Here is a 26,116-nt window from a genome sequence, read left to right on the forward strand (position 1 = left end):
AGGGGACACGTTTAAGTAAGCTCAGGAAATTTCACTGCTCACAAACAGGGTGTGTCTGTAGACCTCATACCACTGGCATGAGGAAGCGAGAGCCCCAAGCCACCTCATCCAAATAACGGTTTAGTCCTGGGAGTCCATCGCTCATAAATCCTGGAGTCAAGTTTGTCTCTGTGCACAGAGACTATGTTGAACTCTCCTTCTAGGTCTGGTGTGCTTTTCATTACTGGAACAACGGTGCTGCAGGTGCAAGCTGCGTGCACTCCAGTTGGTTCTGCTTTGCGGGTGAAACATGGTGCGGTGCCAAGCAAATCCTGAAACATGCAACAGGGGAAAACGGGAATGTTCTGTACGGGAGAAACCCAAAAACATCTGTCTTATGGGTAATTGGTTTCTGTTACACAATGTGTCTACGTTTGCAGTGTTCAACTTTCAATCACAGCAAATATCTTGGTGAGGGAAGTGACCACAGAGTGAACAAAAACAAGTTTTCTTGCTCAACGTTGTGCAATGAGAAAGGCAGAAGAATAATGACATGAAATCAATAGTTCTCTAGTAAAAACTTTGTTTTAATCAGATTAGCAGGAACTTCAAATCGTTTTTTTTTTATTTCATTCAACCCAGTTGCTCATTCCCAGAGGTATGAAGGTAAACTATGCTCAGAACTATGGATCAGTATTCCGTTTACACATGGCAACAAGCTGTGAGAACTAAATTGCTTCTTTATTTTAATTAATGTCTGACTTAACAGATGGTTTGTTACACAGAACCATCTGTTGTCTGTGGAACGGGTTTAAACAAGTGCATACCTTTGCAGACAAACTGAATGAACTTTGCTTTTCATGTGATGATGTGAAAGTCGACCTGGATAAGGTTGGCCAGAAACAACGAGGAGTCAAAATGAGCACAGTAGTTTGTCATATTCCAGTTTGCTAATATTTATATTAAGATCAAAGCGGAGTAATTTACTACCAATGCAATGCTATTCAACCCACTGATAATCCAGCTTTATACAATCAGTAAATCATCCATTATAAAATGCTTGTTTGCAAAAAGGTGTCTTGCTTAAAAAGCTAACAGGGTTTCATTTAGTTTTTACCTAAATTTAAACTTCCTTCTTGAGATTAAGTCTTCAAAACATGCACAAAGGACTATTAAATGCAACAAAACCCCAAATGTTAGATTGGTATTTGACAAACTGCATCAGTGAGCAAAAGAGATAAACTAGATCATCAGGACTGCAAGAAAACAGGTTTAAGTGGAAATAAAGACTATAAAAGGTGTTAAAAGGTCAAACTGCAGAGATTCTGAGAGGATGAGACGTGGAGCTTTATGGCTAACATCACCTCAAGTAAAAAAAAAAACATGAATTATTCATTGGACAAAAACAACATATTTATTTTCTTTGCTCATCAGTAATTGTGCAGTAAAGAAAATTAATAGTTTCTGTATGTCTGTTTTTAAACGTTTGAGTGATTTTCCTCAAAATAAAAGTCTCAGAAACTTCTAACATTTAATTTGTATTCAGGTAAAAAATGATAATAAGTTATTAAAGACAAACATCACTTGTTTTTTCAGTTAATTTGCAGTGGTCTCTAATATAAATGAATACCTTGTGAGTCAATTTCTGTGGGGAAAAAAGTTCCAGTGCCCCAGTTTCAGGAACTAGAAGTGAGCCACATTCGAGTTGAGCTTCAGACTGCAGAATTTACAGACTCGTTTCCTGATATTTGGACATCTTGTCTCTGATTGGCTAACAGCAATGTGACTCTTCCACTGATACTGTTTGCTATGCAACACTGATGTTTTGTCTCTAAAAATAACACAAGCCTGAAGGAGTTCTGCCGTGATGTGGAGCTGCTAATGCTAACGGTTAGCTTCTACTAGCCAAGACGTTCTCTGCTGTTTCTTGGGCACTAAACCAACAACAGCCTTCCTTGTTACTAGCCAAGATTGGTGAGTCCATGAATGCTAACTTGACCATTTGACATCATAATGTCACTGCCTTTTTCTAATCCAAGCGTCTTTGTCTATTTTCTATCGGCATTAATCATGCATATTAAACTCAAAGTGGCAGATCGTATTTAAAAAAGTTAAAAAAAATTGTTTCTTAGTGAACTTGGCCTTTAAAATAAGTGACATCGGGAGCCGACCCTAACTTTGGGACCTGACGCTAATAGTCAATCTCTGAAGTTTCATTTTTTTAAATGAGAGGTTTTAGGAATTTAATATAAATTTACATCAAACATTTTTTTATTTGCGCCTTTAAAAAGCTCTTGATCAACAAACGCAGTAAGCCTTCTATAAAAATCAGATGAAACCTCTCAGTTGAGTCTTTTTCCAAGTTCTAATGATCTGACTTAAAACTATAATAACATTTCTAAATCTATCCAACCATCCATTTTCATCCGCTTATCCGGAGTCGGGTCGCGGGGGCAGTAGCCTAAGGCGAGAGGCCCAGACTTCCCTCTCCCCAGCCACTTGGGCCAGCTCCTCCTTGGGGAATCCCAAGGAGGAGCTGGCCAGGTGAGAGACATAGTCCCTCCACCGTGTCCCGGGTCTACCTTTAGGTCTCCTCCCGGTTGGATGTGCTCAGATAACCTCACCAGGAAGGCATCCAGGAGGCCTTCTGGCCAGATGCCCGAGCCACCTCAACTGGCTCCTTTCGATGTGGAGGAGCAGCGGGTCTACTTCGAGCCCCTCCCGGATGACCAAGCTTCTCACCCTATCTCTAAGGGAGAGCCCAGCCACTCTTCGGAGAAAGCTCATTTCGGCCACTTGTATCCGCGGTCTCGTTCTTTTGGTCACTACCCAAAGCTCATGACCATAGGTGAGGGTAGGAACGTAGAACGACCGGTAAATCGAGAGCTTCGCCTTCTGCCTCAGCTCTCTCTTCACCACGACAAACAGGTACAACACCCGCATCACTGCAGATGCAGCACCAATCCGCCTATCGATCTCATGCTCCAGTTTTCCCTCACTCGTGAACAAGACTCTGAGATACTTAAACTCTTCAACTTGGGGCAGGACCTCATCCTTGAACCGGAGAAGGCATTCTACCCTTTTCCGAATCAAGACCATGGTGTCAGATTTAGAGGAGCTGATTCTCATCCCAGCTGCTTCACACTCAGCTGTGAACCGCTCCAGCGAAAGCTGAAGATCACGTTCTGATGAAGCCAACAGGACCACATCATCTGCAAAAAGCAGAGACTTGATTCTCAGGCCACCAAAACGGATGCCCTCCACACCTTGGCTGCACCTAGAAATCCTGTCCATAAAGGTTATGAACAGAATCTGTGACAAAGGGCAGCCATGGCAAAGTCCAACTCTCACTGGGAACGAGCCCAACTTACTGCCGGCAATGCGTACCCAGCTCTGACACCGGTCATACAGGGACCTAACAGCCCGTATCAGAGGGCCTGGTACCCCATACTCCTGGAGTACCCCCCACAGGGCCCCCGAGGGACGTGGTCAAACACCTTCTCCAAATCCATGAAACACATGTAGACTGGTTGGGCTAATTCCCACACACCCTCCAGGATCCCCCTAAAGGTATAGAGCTGGTCCAGTGTTCCACGGCCAGGACGAAACCACATTGCTCCTCCTGAATCCGAGGTTCAACAATCCGACGGACCCTCCTGTCAAGAACCCCTGAATAGACCTTACCAGGAAGGCTCAGGAGTGTGATCCCCCTGTAGTTGGAACACACCCTGCGGCCCCCCTTTTTAAATTAGGGGTCCACCACCCCAGTCTGTCAGTCCAGTGGGACTGCCCCCAATGTCCACGCGATATTGCAAGTCAGCCAACACAGCCCCGCAACATCCAGAACCTTAAGGAACTTCGGGTGGATCTCATTCACCCCTGGAGCCTTACCACAGAGGAGCTTTTTAACCATCTCAGTGACCTCAGCATCAGAGATTTGAGAGGCCAACTCAAAGTCCCCAGACTCTGCTTCCTCACTGGAAGACATGTCGGTGGGATTGAGGAGGTCTTCAAAGTATTCTGCCCACCGATCCACAACGTCCTCAGTAGAGGTCAGCAGCAGACCGTCCGTCCCTCTCTTCACCCAAGTGTCCAAGACATGCGGCCACAGGTCAGATGAAACAACAACAAAGTTGATCATCGAGCTGTGGCCTAAGGTCTCCTGGTGCCAAGAGCACATATGGACACCTTTATGTCTGAACATGGTGTTCATTATGGACAATCCATGACTGGCACGGAAGTTCAAAAACAAAACACCAGAATTCAGATCAGGGGGACCATTCCTCCCAACCACACCTCTGCAGGTCTCACTGTCGTTGCCCACGTGAGCGTAAAAGTCTCCCAGCAAAACGAGGGAGTCACCGGAAGAAGCGCTTTCCAGCACCCCCTCCAAGGTCTCCAAAAAGGGTGGTAGTCTGAACTGTAGTTTGGTCCATAAGCACAGACCACAGTCAGAACCCATCCCCCCACACGTAGGCGGAGGGAGGCTACCCTCTCATTCACTGGGGTAAACCCCAACGTACAGGCACCAAGATGGGGGGCAACTAGTATGCCCACCCCTGCTCGGTGCCTCTCAGTGAGTGCAACTCCAGAGTGGTAGAAAGTCCAACCCCTCTCAAGGAAACTGGTTCCAGAGCCAGAGCCATGCGTTGAGGTGAGTCCGACTATATCTAGTCGGAACCTCTCAACCTCACACACCAACTCAGGCTCCTTCCCCACCAGAGAGGTGACATTCCATGTGCCAAGAGCCAGTTTCTGAAGCCGAGGATCAGACCGCCAAGGACCTTGCCCTCGACTACCACCCGTCACACACTGCACTCAACCCCTTTGGCCCCTCCCATGAGTGGTGAGCCTATGGGAAGGGGGACCCACGTTTCCTCTTCGGTCTGTGCCCAGCTAGGCTCATGGGTGAAAGCCCGGCCACCAGGCGCTCGCCAAAGTGCCCCACCTTCAGGCCTGGGTCCAGAGGGGGGCCCGGGGGACCCACGTCCGGGCAAGGGAACACAGTTTCCATTTATATAATTCATCATAAGTAATTTCATTAGTTTTATTTGATCCCACTTAAATTCTAATGGCATCCCTAAAATCCAGGATGCTAACCACTCTAAAGTGCTCCAGAGCATTTTATCTCTGAGCATCCTTACCTCATCCAGCTGTGTCAGCGTTAGGATCATCTGTTTAACATTTGTGCTCGAGCAGAACCCACTGGCGGCGTTTCCTGTCAGACTGTGGCTCTTTCAGGTGCTTTTCTCCAGCAGATTTATTAAACTAGAAGGTGACATATTCAATTAACTTCAGATTTCTCACACATCCAAAGGATCAAAGCTGCTATTTACAGAAAACCAGGAACTTTTTCTCAAACCAGAACCTAAAACACACCCTGCTGTTTTTAACTGCTACACTCTGTCTTGAATTCCCAAATTGAGTAGTAATCCTTGTTTTAGGATGAGCACATGGGCAGTTAAAGTTGAAATATTTTCTTATCGCCTCAAAGAACCCAAAGCACATGGCAGCACCATCAAATCTAAAACAGATTGCCTCCTTCTGCTATCCCTCTCTCATCCGGACCACAGATGCACTGAAACCAGCTTTTGTTTCAGACCTTGATCTCGCTTAACCATCAAGCTGCGGTTGATATTTCTCAGAATCTGAGCACTTAGATGAGCTCGAAGATTGATTCGTCAGACAGTGCAGCACCGATCCAAAGGAGGTCCTCAGACAAAAGAGGAGATGCTGTACTACAGCACTGCCTCATCTGGGAAGCTGGCACCGAGTGCCGCCATGAACAAATCATCCTGAGTTTTTTGAATTCCGACAGAGAAAAAACAGTGAGCTGGCGGCTTTCCAGCAGGAGAGAAATATTATCGTGGGAGAACACATCGAGACGAGCTACGCCAACATAAAGCCTCCACTCAGTTCAGAGGGTTAAAAAGCCCCAGAGCATGAGCTAAACGATAAGGGCCACTGCACACACACACACACACACACACACTCGCGCGCTAGACAGCGCAGCACTCCACTCCAGCAGGTGTGACTTGCTGTAAGGTAAACGGCTGGCACCGTGGTGGTCTGCTCTCTCTCAAGCTTTGATCATCCCTCGCCGTTTGTAAGCCCTCACGCATCCCTCAGGAATCCAATTTATAGAGTCCATTAGATGTTTATGGGACATGTGTAAATCACACGAGAGTCTGCAAAGCTGAACTGACTCACCCTTTTTTATTCTCTATCTTTTATCGTGCTTTGGAAAATTGTCATTTGAAAGTGAACAAAATAAAAGACTCAAAGGAAAAGCTTTGATGTGTGTTTGTGTATTGGGGGATGGGCTGATGGATCTGGAAGTGATCTTTTTTAACACAATCATTGAGGGATTTCTTTAAAAATATATTTTACAGTCCTATTTTTAATAATCTATGGAGGTAAATGTTAATCAAAAGTGAACCCACAATGTTTCGCTTACAGAACCAGACTCAGGACAAAAAGCTGAGAGGTATCCGGTGTCTCCAGTTTGTACAGAGAGCTTATCATTTTTGAAAACACTCACTCATGCTTTATCTGACCAGATTGTTCCTCAGTAGTGTGACGAGGAAATGTTGTCTAACCCCAGGCATGGGGACACCCTAGATGTGTCTCTAGTTCGTCACACACTCACTCACCTTGGGAAAATTTGGTCTCTAACCTAAGACTGATGTTTTTTGTAGTGGTAGCTTGTCCATAGGAGATGCTAGGGTGACGTGCTCCCTGAGGTGATACGAGTAGAAGAAGTAAATAATTTTCAATATATATATATATATATACATATATTTACTATAAACATGTCAGTTTTGCTTACTGTAATTGAGTGTGCCTACATCCAATCTGAAAAATTACCATATCATTTACACCATCAGTTTCTCATCAAACAGTAAATGCCCTCCACCAGACTCACTAGTTTTTACTCCTGGGGCGCTAGAAAAATTTCCCCTGGGCTGCAGCTAAACAGCCAATCATGTGTGGTTGCTAGGGAGAACAGGAGAATTTTCGGCCAATCAGCATTCATGAATTTAATATCTCTGGGATGCTGGCTGCTACAGAAAACAACTAGCTAGCAGAAGATGTTGTATCTCCTTTCCTTTCTATCCCTCTTCCCCTCATTCACACACACTAACTGTTGATTTATATAGAAAGAGCTGAACTCATACCTGTAGCTGCTGCAGCAAAACATGTTTATTTCATCTACTTTTATATGATTTTATAGTTAAAAACCTGATATCTAATTCGATTTATCCGTGTTTTAGGTTAATGCCACCTACTGGTGTAACCGAGTACTGTGCTTTGAGGTGTGAATGCTTAGGTGAATGCTTAATTGATGCAGAGACTGAAAACTCAGTTGGGAAAAAAATAATGTTAAGATAAAATGTGAAAAAAGACAAAAACCTGACATTATGGACTGTAGTTAGTCAGAATATAGGCTTATGTGTATTGGAATATTATTATGGCCAAATTTAAAGTCCTACTATGCAACTTTTTCACAGTTTTAAATAATTTTAGTGAGCCAGTATTTGCTAAAACACTGTTTACAAGGTTAATCAAATGTCATTCAGACCCCCACTGCCCTCTGTGGGCAGAATATTGCACTTGCAACTTCAGAGTGGTGGTCTGGTCTCTGTTGGACTTAAAAAAAAGTGGAGTTGACATGCCTGATACTCGAGTCTGCTTCAGCACGTTTCCTGCATGTTTTAGATCACGAACACAGCTGATTTGTTTCATTTAGTAATGAACCGCTCCCGAAAAAATCTAATAAAGGCTGAAGAGACAGTTCTGCTGTTAGATTAAGGTGTTAAAAAGACGAACGCACAGACAAGATTTCACTTTTGGTTCTACCAAACTGACACTAGGGGGTGCTAAAAGCAAGCTAAAACTGCCTATACTGTATAGGCTGTACAGCTGTATACGTTTTACTAACTGTAATTTTGATTATTGAATTTATCTGTAAAACTACTTATTTGGAGAAGGAAATTATTAGATTGTTTTTGAATTTTAGTTATTTCCAACTGCTCATTTGAATACTTATAATGGACTATAGGTAGGATAATCGTTTTGCACACATCCCTGACAAGAATTTTTGTTCACCAACCGCCCCTGATTTTTGGTCTGTGGGAGGAAACAGTAGTACCCAGACCAAATGCACTAATGCACAGGGAGAAGATGCTAACTCCACGCAGAAAGGCCACAGCTCAGAAAGGAGTCTGCAGACGTCTTGATGCAAGGCAGGAGTGCTACCAACTGCACTACAAGCCCTCAACAACATTCAAGACCTTGTAAGAGTAAAAAGCAGAGGATTTAGTCATTTTTGCTTTTTTATGATTTTTAGTGAAATATGCATAATCAATTTTGTCCTTTTAACGTCTGCTTTACTGTTTCTCCTAAACTCTCCTAGACTCTTTCTTTTCTGTTTGCTGTTATCATTTAAAATGTTCTCCAGCCGTCCTGAGACCTGCCTCAGGAGCACGCCTGTACGCTGGGACGTAATTTTGGGGGGGGACGGGTGGGACATGTCCCCCCCACTTTTTCTAAAGGCAGTTTTGGTCCCCTGCACTTTTTTCCGTCCTAAAACAATGTTACGCTCCATTAAATGGATTTGGTTGAGCACTAGGACCGAAACGGAAACCGGTTTCCTATTAGACCCGCCCAAAAGCTAATCTATTGGCTCTGCTGATACTTGCTAACGTATTATTGGCTGTTGCTGCTGTCACTCAAGTTGTAAACAGTCAGAACGTGCTCACGTTGTTTTGCTAGTTTGGAGCCGCTAGGGAACACCGGTACTGAGTCACATCGTCAACTAGACACTGTGTAATATCAGAGCTCAGCTCAGCTTCCATTACATAACATTTGAATAAGTGTTCATTTGTGAGTCTTTGGTAGTTAGGCACAGCCAGGAGGCAGCATGTCAAGAAAACGAAAAGTGGATAGAAGAGACTTCTTTCAAAGTCTAAACGTAAGTTGGAACATGTGACAGACCTGCATTAAGCTCAGACTCACCTCCTCCTTCACAAACATACTCAAAACTAACTTTTACAAACTCATCTCCTCCACATAACTGACTCCTCAGACACAATTTATTCGTATTATTATAATTATTGTTTTGTTATTATTACTATTATCATCATAATTATTATTACTAGTAGTAGTGGTAGAAGTGTAACTTCAAAACTTTTATCATTTAACTTTATTGTAAACTTATCTATTGCAATGTATATGTTCACATTAAAAAGCTCTGAAAAATGAACAGTATCATCATCGTCAACAGATTTCAACAGATTTTTTAAGCTTAATGTCAAAGATGTACACTTTTCATTAGATTTATCTTATTTTTTCCATTTATTTTTTGTGTGTTGAAATGCAACAACTGTTTAAACACTTTTAAGGGAAAAAAAACATTTAATATGTTTTTATACACTCAAATGTTAGGGTGATGATCATGTGTAAAACATTAGTTCAGCATGTCCTCTAACACAGCAAATGAACAAACGGCCAGATCTCAGGAGGGACCGTTTATGTATAAATAATTTTTATACTTTTGACTAGGCCTGGGAAAGTAACAAATTTTGCTGGACGATATTTTGTCCAACAAATTGTTGATGATAAACGATATCATTGTCAACATTATCTAGACCAAAATAACCACTAATATAATGTTAATATATCATAATAATGCAAGTACACCCTTTAAAATGCAACAAATAAACCTTCATTTAACATTGAAATGTCCAGAACCAGAACTTCTAAATGAATAAAAATAACAAACAAAAATTAAATAAAAAAGGAATCTCACTCCCTGTTAGAAAATGTTGCACTAAAAACAATAAAAAATGACCCAAAACAATAAATACAATGGCCTATCCATTGTCAACAGCCAAAACTGCACTTCAATAATGATAATAAATAAAAATAATAATAGAGTTGTACATTTTTTAACTTTGATATATATATATATATATATATATATATATATATATAGAGAGAGAGAGAGAGAGAGAGAGAGAGAGAGAGAGAGAGAGAGAGGATGGAAAATTATTGAGATGGGCACGTGACGTGTCAAGGGGTCTTTACATAACACCCCCCACCCCAAATCCGCACAAGCCTGCTGTGTCCCCCCCACTTCTGAAATCAAAATTTCGTCCCTGCCTGTACGCCATCCGCAGATAGTCCAAAAACGAAACCACTGGAGGTCAGCAGAGACACTCACATTTTTAATGGTCAGCTTTCCTTTCTGCGTCATCAACCACATCTAAAACAAGTCGAAGGATTCAGAAGTCAGGATGGCTTGGAAAGTCTCTCACCCTCCACCAGCCAATATTGTTTATGCTAAAAATAAACAGAACTTTTACTCAAATGCAAAAACGAGCTCTTCGGCTTTCCAGCCTCGCCGTGTCATGTTTTTTGTCAAAGAGCACATTTCCATTAAAGCCACTGGCACTAACATTGACTTAGCAAGGGTGGGTACACGATCAAATGGACTGTGATGGTGGAGTGTGCAGACTGAGGCTGGCGTGTCACTGCAGCTGCAAGACTACAAAGCAATTTCCCAGCGTGTAGATCTGTGCACAGAATCGATAAATCACATTCCTGATTACTCTGCAAGGGGAAATGGAGTTTGTATTGTTTCTCTGAGACAAATGTAGGTTTCAGGTGAGATAGATCTTATTTTCAGACCCAAAGAAAGACAACCCGAACACACACACACACACACACACACACACACACACACACACACACACACACACACACACACACACACACACACACACACACACACACTCACCAATGCCTCCTCCCAACAAACCCCCATTCTTTTAAGCTGAAAACTACTTTTCCTCCTTTCACTTTTCTCTTCCATTACTCTGCAAAACGCTGCTGTCTTTGCTCTTCTCTCCATCTGTTTCTTCTCCTTTCCCTCTTCAGTTTGCTCCAATTCGTTCAAGGTGCCAATTTCAATACGTTTTCTGTGATTGAGTCAATTGAAAGTTGCAGAGCAATCCTAAAATTTCTTCTAAGCCCACTTTCTGTCTTTTCCATGCTAACTTCTCTCTCTCTCTCTCTCTCTCTCTCTCTCTCTCTCTCTCTCTCTCTCTCTCTCTCTCTCTCTCTCTCTCTGTCTCTCCTGCTGCAACTCAACCTAATTTATATTTGGCATCTACTGAAAGATAAAGGAAAATAACCTATTTGCATTAGATTTGTTTGAGTTAGCTTATGTTGGGGCAGCAGTAGCTCAACAGGTTGAGCGGGTTGTCCAGTAATCGGAAGGTTGCAGGTTCGATCCCGGCTCCGGACAGAGAATTCTGCTGTTGTGTCCTTGGGCAAGACACTTAATCCACCTTGCCTGCAGGTGGTGGTCGGAGGGACCGGTGGTGCCAGTACTCGGCAGCCTCGCCTCTGTCAGTGCGCCCCAGGGCAGCTGTGGCTGCATCGTAGCTCATCACCACCAGTGTGTGAATGTGTGTGTGAATGGATGAATGATACACTGTAGTGTAAAGCACTTTGGAGTCCTTACTCTGAGAGGCGCTATACAAGTGCAGGTCATTTATCATTTATGTGGAGTCCAGAGAGATGCTGGATGCTCTCTGACGTGTCCGGATCCCGACTGATCCGTGTCACTCGAGTGCCAATAAACTGGGATGAGTCTGAAGGGGAAAATGGTCCAATAAAACAGCCAGATGTGTTTGTTGCTGAGCCCAGATTCTGTTAGGGAGACGAGAAATAATGATAATGGATGAACGCTGCGCAGAATAAACTGCAAAAATTGTGATGTCACAGACAAGCTCGTCTAAATGAGCTTGTTCCATAAATATGGTTTGGTTTAGAGTTTTGGACGGAGATCTTAAGTAGATGTGTTTAGTCCACTGCTTCATCAGGATACCCTCAGCCTCGTCATACTGCAGGATTAAAGCTTTTTAAAGGATGGACTTTAAACAAAGCCACCTTTATCGCCATGAGTTGTGCAGAGAGTCACTAAGAAGGCGCTTACACAAGCAGGCACACATGCTCTCCTATGTGAGAACATGCATCCTGAAACCGTGCACAGCACAGCAGACATGCTATCTGGTTCGTATGTGGCCATGTTCCAAAGCTTCAAAATGTTTCTGCCCATCGTGAGAAAGGAATTTGTTTAGGAACGATCCTCAGCTGTACTAATCTGCCTCATCTGCCATTCCCTGAATCCATTAGGTCCATCTCCCCTCCCCCCACCCCTCTGACAGCTGGACCAGAACCACTCCCCATCGCTGCGATCTTTTCTCGACCCCAAACCATGAAGCTTAGGAGACTGAAACTATTCCCTGTTCATGTTTGGAGCCAAATCCAGGTCCTGCAGCCCAATCCATCACCTTTCCACCAACAGTTTAACAAAAGGGTGTTTGTTCGTGTGGGGAAATAAAACAGCAGCAGCTGTTACAGCAGAGATTCACAGCAAGCTGGTCCCAAATTTGTACTGAAATCAAGATATTGTAATTTTATTCTGATTGTTTTAACAAAAAGGCACAAATAAAGTGTATTATTATTATTATTATTATTATATTGTTATTATTATTAATACAAATAATAATAACATAAGTCTACATACATGTTTTTGTGTTTTAGCTGTAAAAACTAATTAAATAAAGATCAGAACACTGTTTTGTATATTTGTTCTGTGTGTTACTTCATTGTCCGTTACTTTATTCGTTTTTACAAAAACTTTTAACAAAATAGTTTTTTACCTTAAATGTTTCAGCTAATGAGTTGCCGGTGTTGGTGGCGTCACTTCAGCTTATCCGCTGCTCCAACACCGGCGAACTCCGATGACCTTTAAGAGTCATTAGCCAAAACATTTAAGGTAAAGAACTGTTTTTTTTACTAAGCTGTGTAAAAAAAGAACAAAGTCATGAAAGATTCAAACAGATTTTAAAAGGAACCACAAACCAGCAAGATGAACATTTGCTAGATAGTAAACTAATTAATATAGCTAATTTTGTTTTCTATTAAGCTACTAAGAAAAGTTTTGTTCTAGACAAAGGGGACATATTGTGACCTTTTTTATTAAGTTATAATGGTTCTATAATCGATACAAAGCACCCATCACTCTGGAACAGGGTCCATCTGGACTCATCAGACCAGTTTGTAATAATTCATTGGGCAGTTTTCTCTCTGCAATCTCCTCAGATGTTTTCTCTGCTTGATGCATGCCGATGACCTGGCCCTTCTCACACAGACTAACATCTTCTCCCCAAAATGAGAAGCAACTCACTACACCAGTTGGAGTTAAATAACTCGTTGCCAGCTGAAAGGTCATCTTGTACTTATTTGCTTAGTTAAATCCAGGTGGTGAGTTTTTGGGGAGGTTGGTCGCATATTTCTGGGTGAACATTTTAGAAAACCAGAAAATAAATTAATGGAAACTTTTGTAAGTTATTTTAATAAAAGCCTAGCTGAAAACAAAACAACAGCCTGAGTGGACGTGCGGAAGGACCTCGTGTTGCACACTGCACATGTATTCACACGCTCCGAGGCTGGAAGCCACGTTTTCTGTAACATTTTATTGTGTTAAGGTGCTCCACTGGGGCAGGAGGAAGAGACAGAGATAAAAAACAAACATCCTTTCTGTGCCTCTGGCGAAGGACATCCTGATATTTGTCAGTCACTCATCCCAGAACAAGATTCTGCAAAGCCTCAACAAGAGACTTCAGTATTATTCTCATTTCACGCAGGTGTGGACACGCCCCTCCCCCTTCTGTCAGGTTTTTTCTCTTCTTTCTTGTCACATTTGAAAAATGCATCCAATGGTATGTATCCGGCTGAGAGTAAGCGTGTTCTTGCTGCTGCAGCACATTAATGGAAGAACTGTCATCGTCCGCAATAGGATCGTATGTATTTTTTTTCCCTTTTTCTGTGAATATGGGAGCGTAAATGTTTATTGAGCCCCGGAGGCACGTAAGCAAATCAGACCTCATCTGAGGCAATAGAAAGCGTCTGCTTTCAGAGGGAACACAGATGGAAACTAGCTTCAGCCTGATCTGTAAATCACAAAATCTGCCCCACTCAGTCAAACAGCTGCGTGGTTTCTCTGCACAATTACAGCAGAATCGCAAATCTCCAACATCTAATATGCTGCTCCAGCGAAACCACATCACACACACCTCACCTCTTTCATTCCTTTACTATGTTCCGCTCCAGATTCAGCTCATTTAAGCTCATTTTTCATGTTTCCTACTTGGCCTGATTTGATTTGAGATATTCTCATCCAGGGTGTTTTAAGCGTCTCGCTGCGACACCAAAGAAAACCATCACAAGCGCCTTTGTTTTACCCTGGAGACCAAACTTCCACCTCGTCTAGAGCTTTTTAACGTGCAGCGACTTTCATTAAACGGCTCCAAGTTACATTTCACAGGTGATCAAAAAATCACGAGGGGAGGGGGCATCAGTGGCAAAAACGGCGGGAGAGAAGTTGGTTGATGAAGTTGAGCTGAAAGATTAGAGCTGTGTTCATGTGTGTGTGTGTGTGTGTGGGTGTGCGCATGTGTGTGTGTGTGTGCGTGTGTGTGTGTGTGTGTGTGTGTGTGTGTGTGTGTGTGTGTGTGTGTGTGTGTGTGTGTGTGTGTGTGTGTGTGTGTGTGTGAGGTGATTACTTGGTGTTGATCTACTATCAGCTTTCCACCATTCGGAGGCGTTCCAGTGTATTACTCATTACGGAGTGTGTGTTAAATACAGATTAGATGGGGCGAGCTGAGGGATTTAAAGGATTCCTGAACTTTCCCATGAAACAGAGACGATCCGTCTTCCACGGTTTATCCCGGCTTGTCTCTCTGATGTCCCTACTCTCTCTCCCTTTGTTTCTTCTCACTCTTAACCAGCTGTGCTCCATATTTCAGCCTCTCCTTCCAGCATATCTTTCTTCTTTTTTTAAACTCGCCCCATACCACCACCTATCAACTCTAAAAGATGACTTTAAGGCTTTTATCTGTTAGATTTTCTGTTTTTTCCCAGCAGTCATTGGATATTTTCTGATGACCTCGCTGATTTGAGCCGCGTGAGGCCACATACATTTTCTCATTATTACTTTCTGCTTTCAAAAAGAAAATCAATAGATCCATACGGAGAGCCCAGCAAGTGCACACCGAGCATAAGTGGCAACTCCTCCAACATGTTGGAGCTATACTGCATACGTACTCCAGAAAATCCCACAGAAACTATAATACAGTATATGAGGAAATACTGATTAGGAATCATGCATGACTGCAGCAACACATGTTTTATTAAATCTTTTGATTATTAATGTTATTTTACTGAAACTGTCAGAATCACAGAAATCCCAGAATCACAGAAAATTTACATTTACACACAAAAATGCCTAAAACTACTGTAGATTCCTTCTGATGTTGACCTAAAACTGGATGTGGAAGAGCCAAACATTGACTACCTTGGATGGGATTATGCATGATGACATTCCCACCCCCAGCCCTTTGTTCTAAACTTAACAACACTATGGTCAACAATAACGATAGCATTAATAAAGGGACCCTTTCAATATTAATGCTTAAAGAAACAATTGACTCATTTAATCAATACCTTTGTAGTGGTCTCTAGTCTCTAGCTGATAACTAGATCAGTGTTTTATCCTATAGCACGACTCGGAGGTCTCTTGTCCAGACAAGACCTACAGAAACTCATCCATGTGTTCATCTCCTGCAGGCTGGACTATTGTTATGGTCTTTTGAATGGTCTGTGAAGAAACTGCAGCTCATTCAGAATGCTGCTGCTAGAGTCTTAACAAAAACCAAGAGAAGCAAGCACATCACTCCTGTTCTTCAATCTCTACACTGGTTACCAGAAAACTACAGAATCAAATTCAAAGTGCTTCTACTAGTTTATCAATAACTCAATGGCATGGAGCCAGGTTATATGTTGATATTTACACCAGCAGGGCTCTTAGATCCTTGGGAAACGGTCAGCTGGTAGAACCCCAGGTCAGAACCAAACAGGCTGAAGCCGCTTTTAGCTACTATGCTGACCACAGATGGACTCGGCTTTCTCAGGACCTCAAACGTGCCCCAACTCCGGTAACTTTTAAATCAAAATTGAAGACTCCATGTTTTCATCAGTGTTTGAAGGACTATTTCTTATGCTTCACATTCTGCATTGTATTCGCTCTCCCTTTTAACTTTAACTTTGTTTCATTTTAAATTGTATTTTCTGTCACATTGATGAAATGATGAAATGTGCTGTATAAATGAAGCTGCTTTGTCTTGTAAGTCATTCTTGGGGGTGGGGGGGTGGGGGGGGGGGGGGGGACGAATAATACCAGTGTTCCTAAAGGTTACCCACATCCCAGCTGAGCTTCAGACGGCAGGTTTGGGAGTCTTATTTCTTGATATTTAGACATCTCACCATGGCTGGATAACAGCAGCGTGACTCTACCACTGACTTGCAACGTTGATGTTTTATCTCCAGAAACAATGATGTTTTTTTAGGTAACTACACCTTTAAGAATACACTAAGTAATGTTAATAAAAAGGCCCTTATTGTAAAGTGTTACTACATATTTATAGCTATACTATGTTAGAAGTTTTTAAGAAGCTCAAAAAAAAGCTTTAACCCGACTTGTTTTCCAGATTTGCTATTGTAGCTTTAAAATTTTGCAGTAAAAATGTTTAATCTGTCTGCATTTTTGTCAGGCCTTGAAATACTAAAAATTTAAACATTAAAGATTAAAAACTTGCATAAGCTGCCTGCTTGTAACGTTGGGCCAAAGTTCCATCGTTCAAGAATTACCGTCAAGGGCTGCACCGAATTACCTGACTTCAGATGCAGGTGTAGACTTTTTTTTACACATTTTTGTTGAAGGGCACTTGATAATGATGCAGATTTATGAACACAGACGCTCTTGCAGCCAGAACTAAGATCATAACAAATTTCCTCTGAATGTGAAGCTATAAAAAATGTCCAAGGCCGGTCTCTAAAACACTGCTGCTCCTGCTCAGATAACAGCAGGAGTCTGCTGCGTGACCCAAGCCAGAGTCAGTCAGCACCTCGAAGCCAGTGAGCAGATCGTGTGAAGTAAATAGATAATAATGGGACTCACCGCATTGAATCCTGGGAAGAGGCTGACCGCTGAGGCCGTATCCAATGGAATTGGGAGGAACTGCTTGATGCCCAGTGAGGTCTGGACAGCAGGCAGGGTTGGACGCACCAGGGCGGGCATCAGGCCATTTTGACATGTGTTACCTGGAGGAGGGAGAGCAAAGGCAACATGTTGAACGGGAGACCGCAGCAGGTAGAGCTGTGGAGCCAAGATCTCCTCAGTGAGCAGTGATTTAGTCTGTGTCATCATCAGCATCAGAAATACCCCGCGTCCTATTAGTCGTCTTTTCAGCTGCTCAGCACCTGCTCCACCAAAGCTGCCAAGGCAACACATCCTTGAACTCACACGTATAATGGTACCAGAACAAACAGCAAAGTGCTGCAGGAATCCACCAAAACTAAAGGTTTAATCCCCTTGTGACAATTTATTTCACTGTTAAGGAGTTCAATAGGAATTTAAAAATGTGTTTTATCAATTGCATTATATTATTTTATAAAATTTGGGGTTTTTTACTGAAAATAATCAATATTTCTAACCAGTCCATTACAAAACATGATCAAACACCTGTTCCAATCTTCCAACGAAGCAGTAAAATTGTTATTTTCTTTCCCTAAGCATTGGGTGATTCTCTCACTGTGCTGTGAAAGTTAGTAACAGGACACAAAAATGCTAAATTTTACGTGAATAATCAGAGTCACGGAACACTGTTGGGGAAAAACCTTGTATCTACAAAACGTTCTTTGGCAATAAAAGAAAAACTCTGTTTCATCGTCCATAAAACTACAGAATCTTGTGAAGAGTGACTTACTCACTGCATGTTTATAAAAGTCATGAAAAATAAAGATATAACAGTAATGATGTATAAAAAAATTACCCGTAAAATGCAATATTTGTTCACCATTCATGCAAACGTACACATTTCTGTTGAATTTTCAGCTTGTGAACTCATTTGTCTGCATTTTGTTATCTTTAATGGGAGGCTAGGCAGTTTGGGCTTGCTTTTTAGCACCCTCTAGTGTCCGTTTGTAGAACTGAAAGCAAAACGTATCTCCTTGCGGCGTGTTCCTCTTTTTAGCACCTTACTCTAACAACTGAAACGTGTCCCAGCCTTCCTTAGTGTCCACAGGAGCAGTTAATCACTAAATTAAACAAATCAACTGTGTTCAGGATCTAAAGCATGCAGGAAATGTGCTGGAAGCAGACTGCAGCACATATCTGCCTATGGTCCCAACAGAGCGCCCCGCCAGTCTGAAGTTGCTAGTGGAATGTTCTGGCCAAAGGGGGGCCAGGTGGCTTTTCATTAACCCTGTAAAGCAGGGCAATTCAATTCCACGGCTTGAGGGCCGGTATCCACGTTTTGGTTTTAACCCTGCTTCAACACACCTGCATTTAGTTAGTAGGTGATTAGCAGGCTTTTGCAGAGTCTGGTGAGCTGCTGCACAGGTGATTTAACCACTGAATCAAGTGTGTTGGACCAGAGAAACCACTAAAATGTGCTGGATACCAGCCCTCCAAGCCCAGAATTGAGTACCCCTGTTGTAGAGGGTCACTTTAGCACATACCCAAGCTCAAGAAAATGATTTAAAAATATGAAAAAGTTGCTAAGTGTTGGCCTGGCCTGCCAGACTCGCCCTCTGTTTAATTCTACACAGAGAACTGAGTACTCACAGGCAGAGAGTCACATGAGGGGTGGGACCAGCCAGTTTAAAAATAACCAGTCAGAAAAAAGGCACAAATGATGACTGTACTGCGCGACGCTGTAATTATTTTAGTTGTGGTCGAAAATGGAGTCTGGCGGCAGTGCAGACATCTTTCTTTATCTTTATGAGAAATTGAGCGTTGTGTGTGAGACGTACAATGCTCAGTGCTGATTGGCTCTGTTAGAATTCTCAGGGGGTGGGGTTATTTGAATAGAAGACTTCCCAGACCCAATGCTTCCCATAAGGAAGCATGGTGCTGGCTGGTCAGACTAGCAAAGTATCCCTTTAATATTTCGTTATCATGTATTCTCTCTCTCTCTCTCTCTCTCTCTCTCTCTCTCTCTCTCTCTCTCTCTCTCTCTCTCTCTCTCTCTCTCTCTCTCTCTCTCTCTCTCTCTCTCTCTCTCTCTCTCTCTCTCTCTCTCTCACATCAATCAACCAATCAAATTTAACTTTCATAGCGCCTACCACTGCCTTTACAGAAGCCCAAGGCACTGAACATGATAAAAGCAATAAAAGAGAAAAAAAGACAATAAGACAGACTAAAAACCGCGTAAAACAGTTACTAAAATGAGAAGACAGATACAATAAAAAAGCAGGTATGATAAAAGACTAAAAATCCATGTTACATAAAAGCCAATCGATAAAATGAGTCTTCAGTCGACTCTTGAGGATCTGCAGTGATGGGGACAGTTTGACAGCAAGTGGTAGCTTGTTCCATAGTGCTGGATCAAGAACCAAAAAGCCTCTATCACCTGCAGATTTGAACCTTGTTCATGGAACGATGAGCATATCCTGATCAGCCGAGCAAAGGGAGTGTGTAGGAGCACGCATCTGTGACAACCCAGCCAGATACGGTGGGGCACCAACGTGAAGGGCCCGGAAGACAACAACAGACCTTCAAACTTTGCTCGGTAAGCCACAGGGAGCCAGTGTAGGGAAGCCAGGACATGTGTTGTCTTTTTCAAGCCTGTCAGGAATCTAGCTGCTGGGTTCTGCACTAACTGCAATTGTTTTATTGCTGCCTGACTCAGCCCAACATACTGTAATAGTGCATTACAGTAATCGTGCTGTGGTAAAACAAAAACATGCAAGACAGGCTCGAGATGCATCCTGGAAAACATCGGCTTGATTTTTGCCAGACGGCGCAAGTGAAGCAAGCAGGTTCTCACCACCTGGTTCATGTGACTGTCAAATTTGAGTTTGCATTCAATTACAACCCAATACTTCTGACAGAGGACTTCCAGTAGGGTGTCAGGGCATCCAAATCAGGAGCAGAGCTCACACTCCTCTTGCTAGAAGGGAGAAATGTAATAAGCTTGGTCTTGCTAATCATTAACATGAAGAAAGTTTACTGCTAGTCACAACTTGACCTTATCCACACAAGTCTGGAGTTTCTTAATAGAACCTCCCAACTCAGGGTAAAATAAATCTGGCAGTCATCTGCATACAAATGAAATTTAATGCCATGATTGCATTGGATTACATCCACTGGGAGCAAATAAAGGTCAAAGAGGAGTGGGCCAAAGACTGAACCCTGTGGTACCCCCTACCGCAGGTCCTCCCAGGTGGACACAGAATTGGCAACCATCACACAAAACCTTCTTTTCTGGATGTATGACCGCAGCCATTCAAGAGCTGACCCCATAATCCCTACCTAATGTTCCAGGTGATCCAGTAGAATGTCATGGTCAACTGTGTCATCAATCGCAACTCTGTCTCATGGGTCTCAAACTCCTTCTAAAGTCATCTCACACTTTCTGACTCATGGAAACAAGACTGCCCACAAAGACTTTGACATTACTTCATGAGAATAAAAACCTTCTCTATGACTTCATGCATGTTTTTTATTTTCAGCAACATGAGAAACGAGGCACCTTTCCAAGACATGTTGGAGTCTTTTGCAAACATTGTTTGGCTATCATATCAGTTTCAGTGAAATCGGGTCATGGCTTTATGACCAATCAGAGGGCCTCTAGCTGATTCAATTCAATTTAATTCAAATATACTTTATTAATCCCAGAGGGAAATTAGAGCACATATCAAGCTCTCATCTTTATAACTATTTATTCCTCTTAAGGAGGAGCTAGCAGTCATAGGCTGAGAAGCATGGCACACCCTGGACCTCTCAGTTCCATCACAGGGACACACATGGACAGACAACCATTCAAACATGTACTCACACCTAGAAAAGAAAAGAAAAGAAAAGAAAAGCACAAGTGTAAACAGACCAAAGTTGATGCCAACGCAGTTTGAAATGAGCACCGTTTCTGAGTTGATGCCATCTTTGTAGTTCTTCTCCGTCGCAGCTCTGGTGCTAAGCTTGCCCAACAAATGAGCAATGTGACTAGTAACACACAAAGCTGTTTTGTTCAATGGTAGACCATCTGAGAGTTGTTTATAAAGATCTGGATCTGGAGCTCTTTATGGAAGAGATGTATCTGGATGATGCTGGACTGACCTGCAGAGCAAAATATTTGGTAACACTTTATAATAAGTGCACACTATTAAGCATTAGTTAATCATCAGTAAAGCATTGGCTAATGGTTATTTAATCATTTGTAAAGCATCTGCAAAAAGATTATCATAATTACTTAACAGCTTACAAGCACCACTATTAAGGCTTTATTCATGATGAAGAAGCTACTGTGTCACACTTTTATTCATGATGTTTCATGATCTATAAGTCATTGATTAATCATTTATAAACTCTGCTCTCCATCATTTACAAACCAGTCCTTTCATGATGTAAAACAGTATACAATCCCACTGGTAAAGGGTAAGTAAATAGTTAACATACCCTATTTAATACTATAAACTAAACATTTACTACACATACTAGAGTCTCACTAGATGTTTTCTAAACACTGAATCTCACGACTACATCAGTCAGCTACTAAATGTTAACAGATGTCTTACAATACATTTACAATTGTCACTTGACGGCTTCCAAAGATGCAGCTCCCTACCGACCCACTTCTTTTTAAATAGATAATCTATCAGTTATTATAAATACATTAATAAACTACTTTAGAACGTTACAAACCATTTACTACTTCTTAGTTAAGTATTTTGAGTGAGCTCATCTAAAGTGGAGACTATATATACCTTACAACCTATTAATAAATGTGAAAGTTTTTCAAAATACATTGTAATAAAAAATAAAGGACAACACAGATACAGAAAGCACTTTATTTTTAAGATGCCAATTATAAAACATCAAAACAATGCTTACAAATATTGACACACAACTGTCAAAACAAACATTGTGCTGAACCACTATTAGCCAGTATTTGAAGTAAAGAACAAGGCTCGATGCACTTTTATGAATTGTATGTTTTTACATGAAATGCTCAAATATTTTCAAAAGGTGAAAAAAAAACCTGCAGTTGCAACAGTAACTTTTTTATCTGTATTTTTTTTAAAATGTCATATATCAGTCTCCCTAAAGCACCCTGTTTGTGCTTTTTTGCAAGCCATTCGTTCCACTCAATAACTGTAAGGTGTTCTGATAGTAGGCTGTCATTTCTGTTACCCCGGAGTCTCCAAATTCTCTCCTTGTAAGACCTCCAGGCTCTCTGCAGATGTTGGGTATAGGCACCTGTTAGAGGGTCCACATACCATCTGCTGTGGTTAACAGTATAATGTCCACAACCTACAGTTAACCTACAGTTAATGAGTAAATTTAGAAATATGTGTGTTATATCCCTACACTATTACATAAAATTAATAATCTCAATATAACACATTTGTTCTCTAAATTGCAGCCCAGAATCCCAAACAAGTGGTCCCCCGGTATGAGAGGATTTTGAGGCTGTTCAAAAGAGGAGGGACCATGTCAGCTGCCTTTAAACGTCTGGGAGTGGACCGGAACACAATTGTGGCAACTGCTCCAATTGCTGAGCTTTTCATTGTCGCACCTGATAGGTATAAAGAATTAGAAAAAAACAAACAGGGTAAGAAACTGTCATTGTTTGCAACACAGTGTGCTGCAGCAATCAGTGCAGATCCAGAAATAGAGGACAAACGTGAGTCCTATAAGTCTTCTGGGAAGTTGCTTCCTCTTAAAAAAAAAGACTAGATTTTAGTGGTTTTTTTACATTGTGAAATGTGGTGATAGGTCACCATTGTTAACTGCAAAAAGGGCCAGATTTAGTTATGTAGTCCAGTTGATTGGCAGATTTGTGTGATAAAAAAAGACACTCTATTTTTGGTTTGCATGACTTTTATTATTTTTTTACTGTTAGATTCTATGTTTATTTTAAAGATCACACATGTGATACATTTCATGTAAAAACATACAATTCATAAAAGTGCATCGAGCCTTGTTCTTTACTTCAAATACTGGCTAATAGTGGTTCAGCACAATGTTTGTTTTGACAGTTGTGTGTCAATATTTGTAAGCATTGTTTTGATGTTTTATAATTGGCATCTTAAAAATAAAGTGCTTTCTGTATCTGTGTTGTCCTTTATTTTTTATTACAATGTATTTTGAAAAACTTTCACATTTATTAATAGGTTGTAAGGTATATATAGTCTCCACTTTAGATGAGCTCACTCAAAATACTTAACTAAGAAGTAGTAAATGGTTTGTAACGTTCTAAAGTAGTTTATTAATGTATTTATAATAACTGATAGATTATCTATTTAAAAAGAAGTGGGTCGGTAGGGAGCTGCATCTTTGGAAGCCGTCAAGTGACAATTGTAAATGTATTGTAAGACATCTGTTAACATTTAGTAGCTGACTGATGTAGTCGTGAGATTCAGTGTTTAGAAAACATCTAGTGAGACTCTAGTATGTGTAGTAAATGTTTAGTTTATAGTATTAAATAGGGTATGTTAACTATTTACTTACCCTTTACCAGTGGGATTGTATACTGTTTTACATCATGAAAGGACTGGTTTGTAAATGATGGAGAGCAGAGTTTATAAATGATTAATCAATGACTTATAGATCATGAAACATCATGAATAAAAAGTGTGACACGGTAGCTTCTTCATCATGAATAAAGCCTTAATAGTGGTGCTTGTAAGCTGTTAAGTAATTATGATAATCTTTTTGCAGATGCTTTACAAATGATTAAATAACCATTAGCCATTGCTTTACTGATGATTAACTAATGCTTAATAGTGTGCACTTATTATAAAGTGTTACCAAATATTTTGCTACTGCTATTGTTGGTCTGGATTTCTAGGCTAGGAAATGGGGGTAGAAGACTGTTTCCACATTCTGCATTCATTTGAAACTCAGAGTAATTGATCGTATTTTAAAAATAACAAGTATACCTTTCTCTTCCTCTTTAAAGTACTTTTGACTGCTCAGAATTAGTAATGTGATTGATTTTTCTTGATATTGTCATTTTTTAAAGTCCAACATGCACAGGATAAGATAATTAATATGGTGACAAGAATTGTCATTTATAAAGCAATGAAGCAATGAAAGAAATCTTATATTTTTCTAAACATTTTATTTTTATTTTTAATGGTTTAAAAAGCAGAAGCTAAAGACCAGGCAGCACAAATGTTCTGTGTCGAGTAACTTATTCTTTCATCAATCCTCGGGACTCGTCTTCTAAGCACACGAAGCTTGATTTGGTGTTCATTTGCAAAATTGTGACCTGAACCTGTGGCGTGATTGATTATTTTCAGATGACTTTCCCTAGAAGATAACATCTGCAGGTAGGGTGCACCACTGAATGGATTCAGAGTTTGATTAATCTTCCTCACTGGCCTTTAAGGCAATTCTTCCACAGCATTGAATGCTGCTTGATTTCCACCTTAAACCATACACTCCTGGTTACAGTACAATAACAATGATGCAGATTTTACAATATAGCTTAAGACTCAGTTATTTCAGCTGTCTGCGTAAAGATTAATTAGAAAATCAATTATATTAAAACAAATAAAATAATTTAAGAGTTGATGTTTTACCGCTTTATGGTGTCTGGAGCACAATTACATAAAAACTTTTCAGCTTTCTGCCTCGTTTACGTTAATCTTTGTAGCTTTTTAGAGCAGATTGTTTCTGCTGATTGCTACAGTTAAGGTTTCTGAAAGCTTCAAAATTCATGTCTGATGGTGAAAAAGCTGCAGATTGTACAAGGAGAGTTAGATCTAGATCTGAGGAAGCAGGGGAAGAAATGTACTTTATAGTACAGATGTTGCATTTTTACATATTCATTTCTTTATTAAATATGCTTTCAGATTTAGATTCTTTGAACTCATGGAGTTCAAATCTGACAACTCAAGTGAAATGTTAATCTGCTTCTCCTCTTCTGGAGTTTAAATATGGCTTTAAAAACACAAGAAAACTTGATACCAAACATGGTGTGATTAACAGAAAGAAACATTTACAAAAAGGTCATTGAACAAACTAATTCCTCGGGTTTCCAATATCCTCCACTGCTCGTTGTTTGTGTGCAAAGCTGCTCAGAGAAGGACTTTAATTATCTGAGACTGTGTCTAAATATGAACGTTCACTGTGATTCTTATGACTGACTTTCTTGGAAATTGTTCTGCTTACATCAATATAGTTTCTCTTCTGTTTATATACAGGACCTGTGACAGAGTAAATATGTATTTTATGACATTTATTTGTTTTATAAAGACTGGTTAGGATGGATTTTACTCCGAATCTGACTAAATTAATCTTTAGAAGGAAGAATCTATGTATATTCTTTTAAGAGTTCAGTTAGTCACACTGACCATGTCACATCTCTGTTGTTTCCATACATCAAATTTTCCTTTTCTTTAGCTTCATTCTATCCACCGTCTTCTCTATCCATCTAATTTTCCCCATCTTCTAGCAAATTCAGGAGCTGATGTTTTTTCTTAGCTGCCCTCTGCAACATCCAAACCTCCAGATCCTACAAGATTTGTGTTGGGTCCCACGAGACACATGGTATCCCAATCTACAGTAAGTTTGTCGTGCTAGCCAGGAGCCCAAAACAACACAACTATGTGTCTTCCTCAATAATATTCGTGATACGCAACCACCTCTTCTCTGATTGGCTAACAGCAACATGACTCTTCCGCTGCTTTCGTTTGCTCTTTTTTCTTGGATGAAAAATGCAGCATGGATGTTTTATCTTAACAAATAACACATGCTCTAACATGTTGCATGTTGCAGAGGTACTAATGGTTAGCTTCTACTAGCTGAGATCCATTCTGCTCTAGTCTTCCTGTGGGCAGTCCCAAGCCAAGGTGGGTGGCGCCAAAAAAGACTATTTTTCCCTTTGATGCAGAAGAGACGAGCTTTTATCCTTTTCTCATTTATTTTTGTTCTGCTAAAACATTTTCATTAATGATGGGTCTTATGACTTTTTGAAGGGAGTTGTTTGTTCAA

At 40.9% G+C, this 26,116-nt stretch overlaps 2 protein-coding genes across 5 annotated transcripts in view; one reads left to right on the plus strand and one right to left on the minus strand.

Moving 5' to 3' along the window:
* znf385d (zinc finger protein 385D) overlaps positions 1-26,116 on the minus strand; it is a 112,083-nt gene that overhangs the window by 76,762 nt on the left and 9,205 nt on the right. For both annotated transcript variants that reach the window (XM_015949789.3, XM_015949788.3), the window contains exon 2: positions 17,072-17,214. In XM_015949789.3, coding sequence (XP_015805275.3) covers positions 17,072-17,214 — 143 coding nt within the window. The remainder of the gene's footprint in view (positions 1-17,071; positions 17,215-26,116) is intronic.
* septin7b (septin 7b) overlaps positions 1-26,116 on the plus strand; it is a 537,254-nt gene that overhangs the window by 41,290 nt on the left and 469,848 nt on the right. The window lies entirely within an intron of this gene.

This window comes from Nothobranchius furzeri, chromosome 5, assembly GCF_043380555.1.
Source record: "Nothobranchius furzeri strain GRZ-AD chromosome 5, NfurGRZ-RIMD1, whole genome shotgun sequence".
NCBI classification, from domain to species: domain Eukaryota; kingdom Metazoa; phylum Chordata; class Actinopteri; order Cyprinodontiformes; family Nothobranchiidae; genus Nothobranchius; species Nothobranchius furzeri.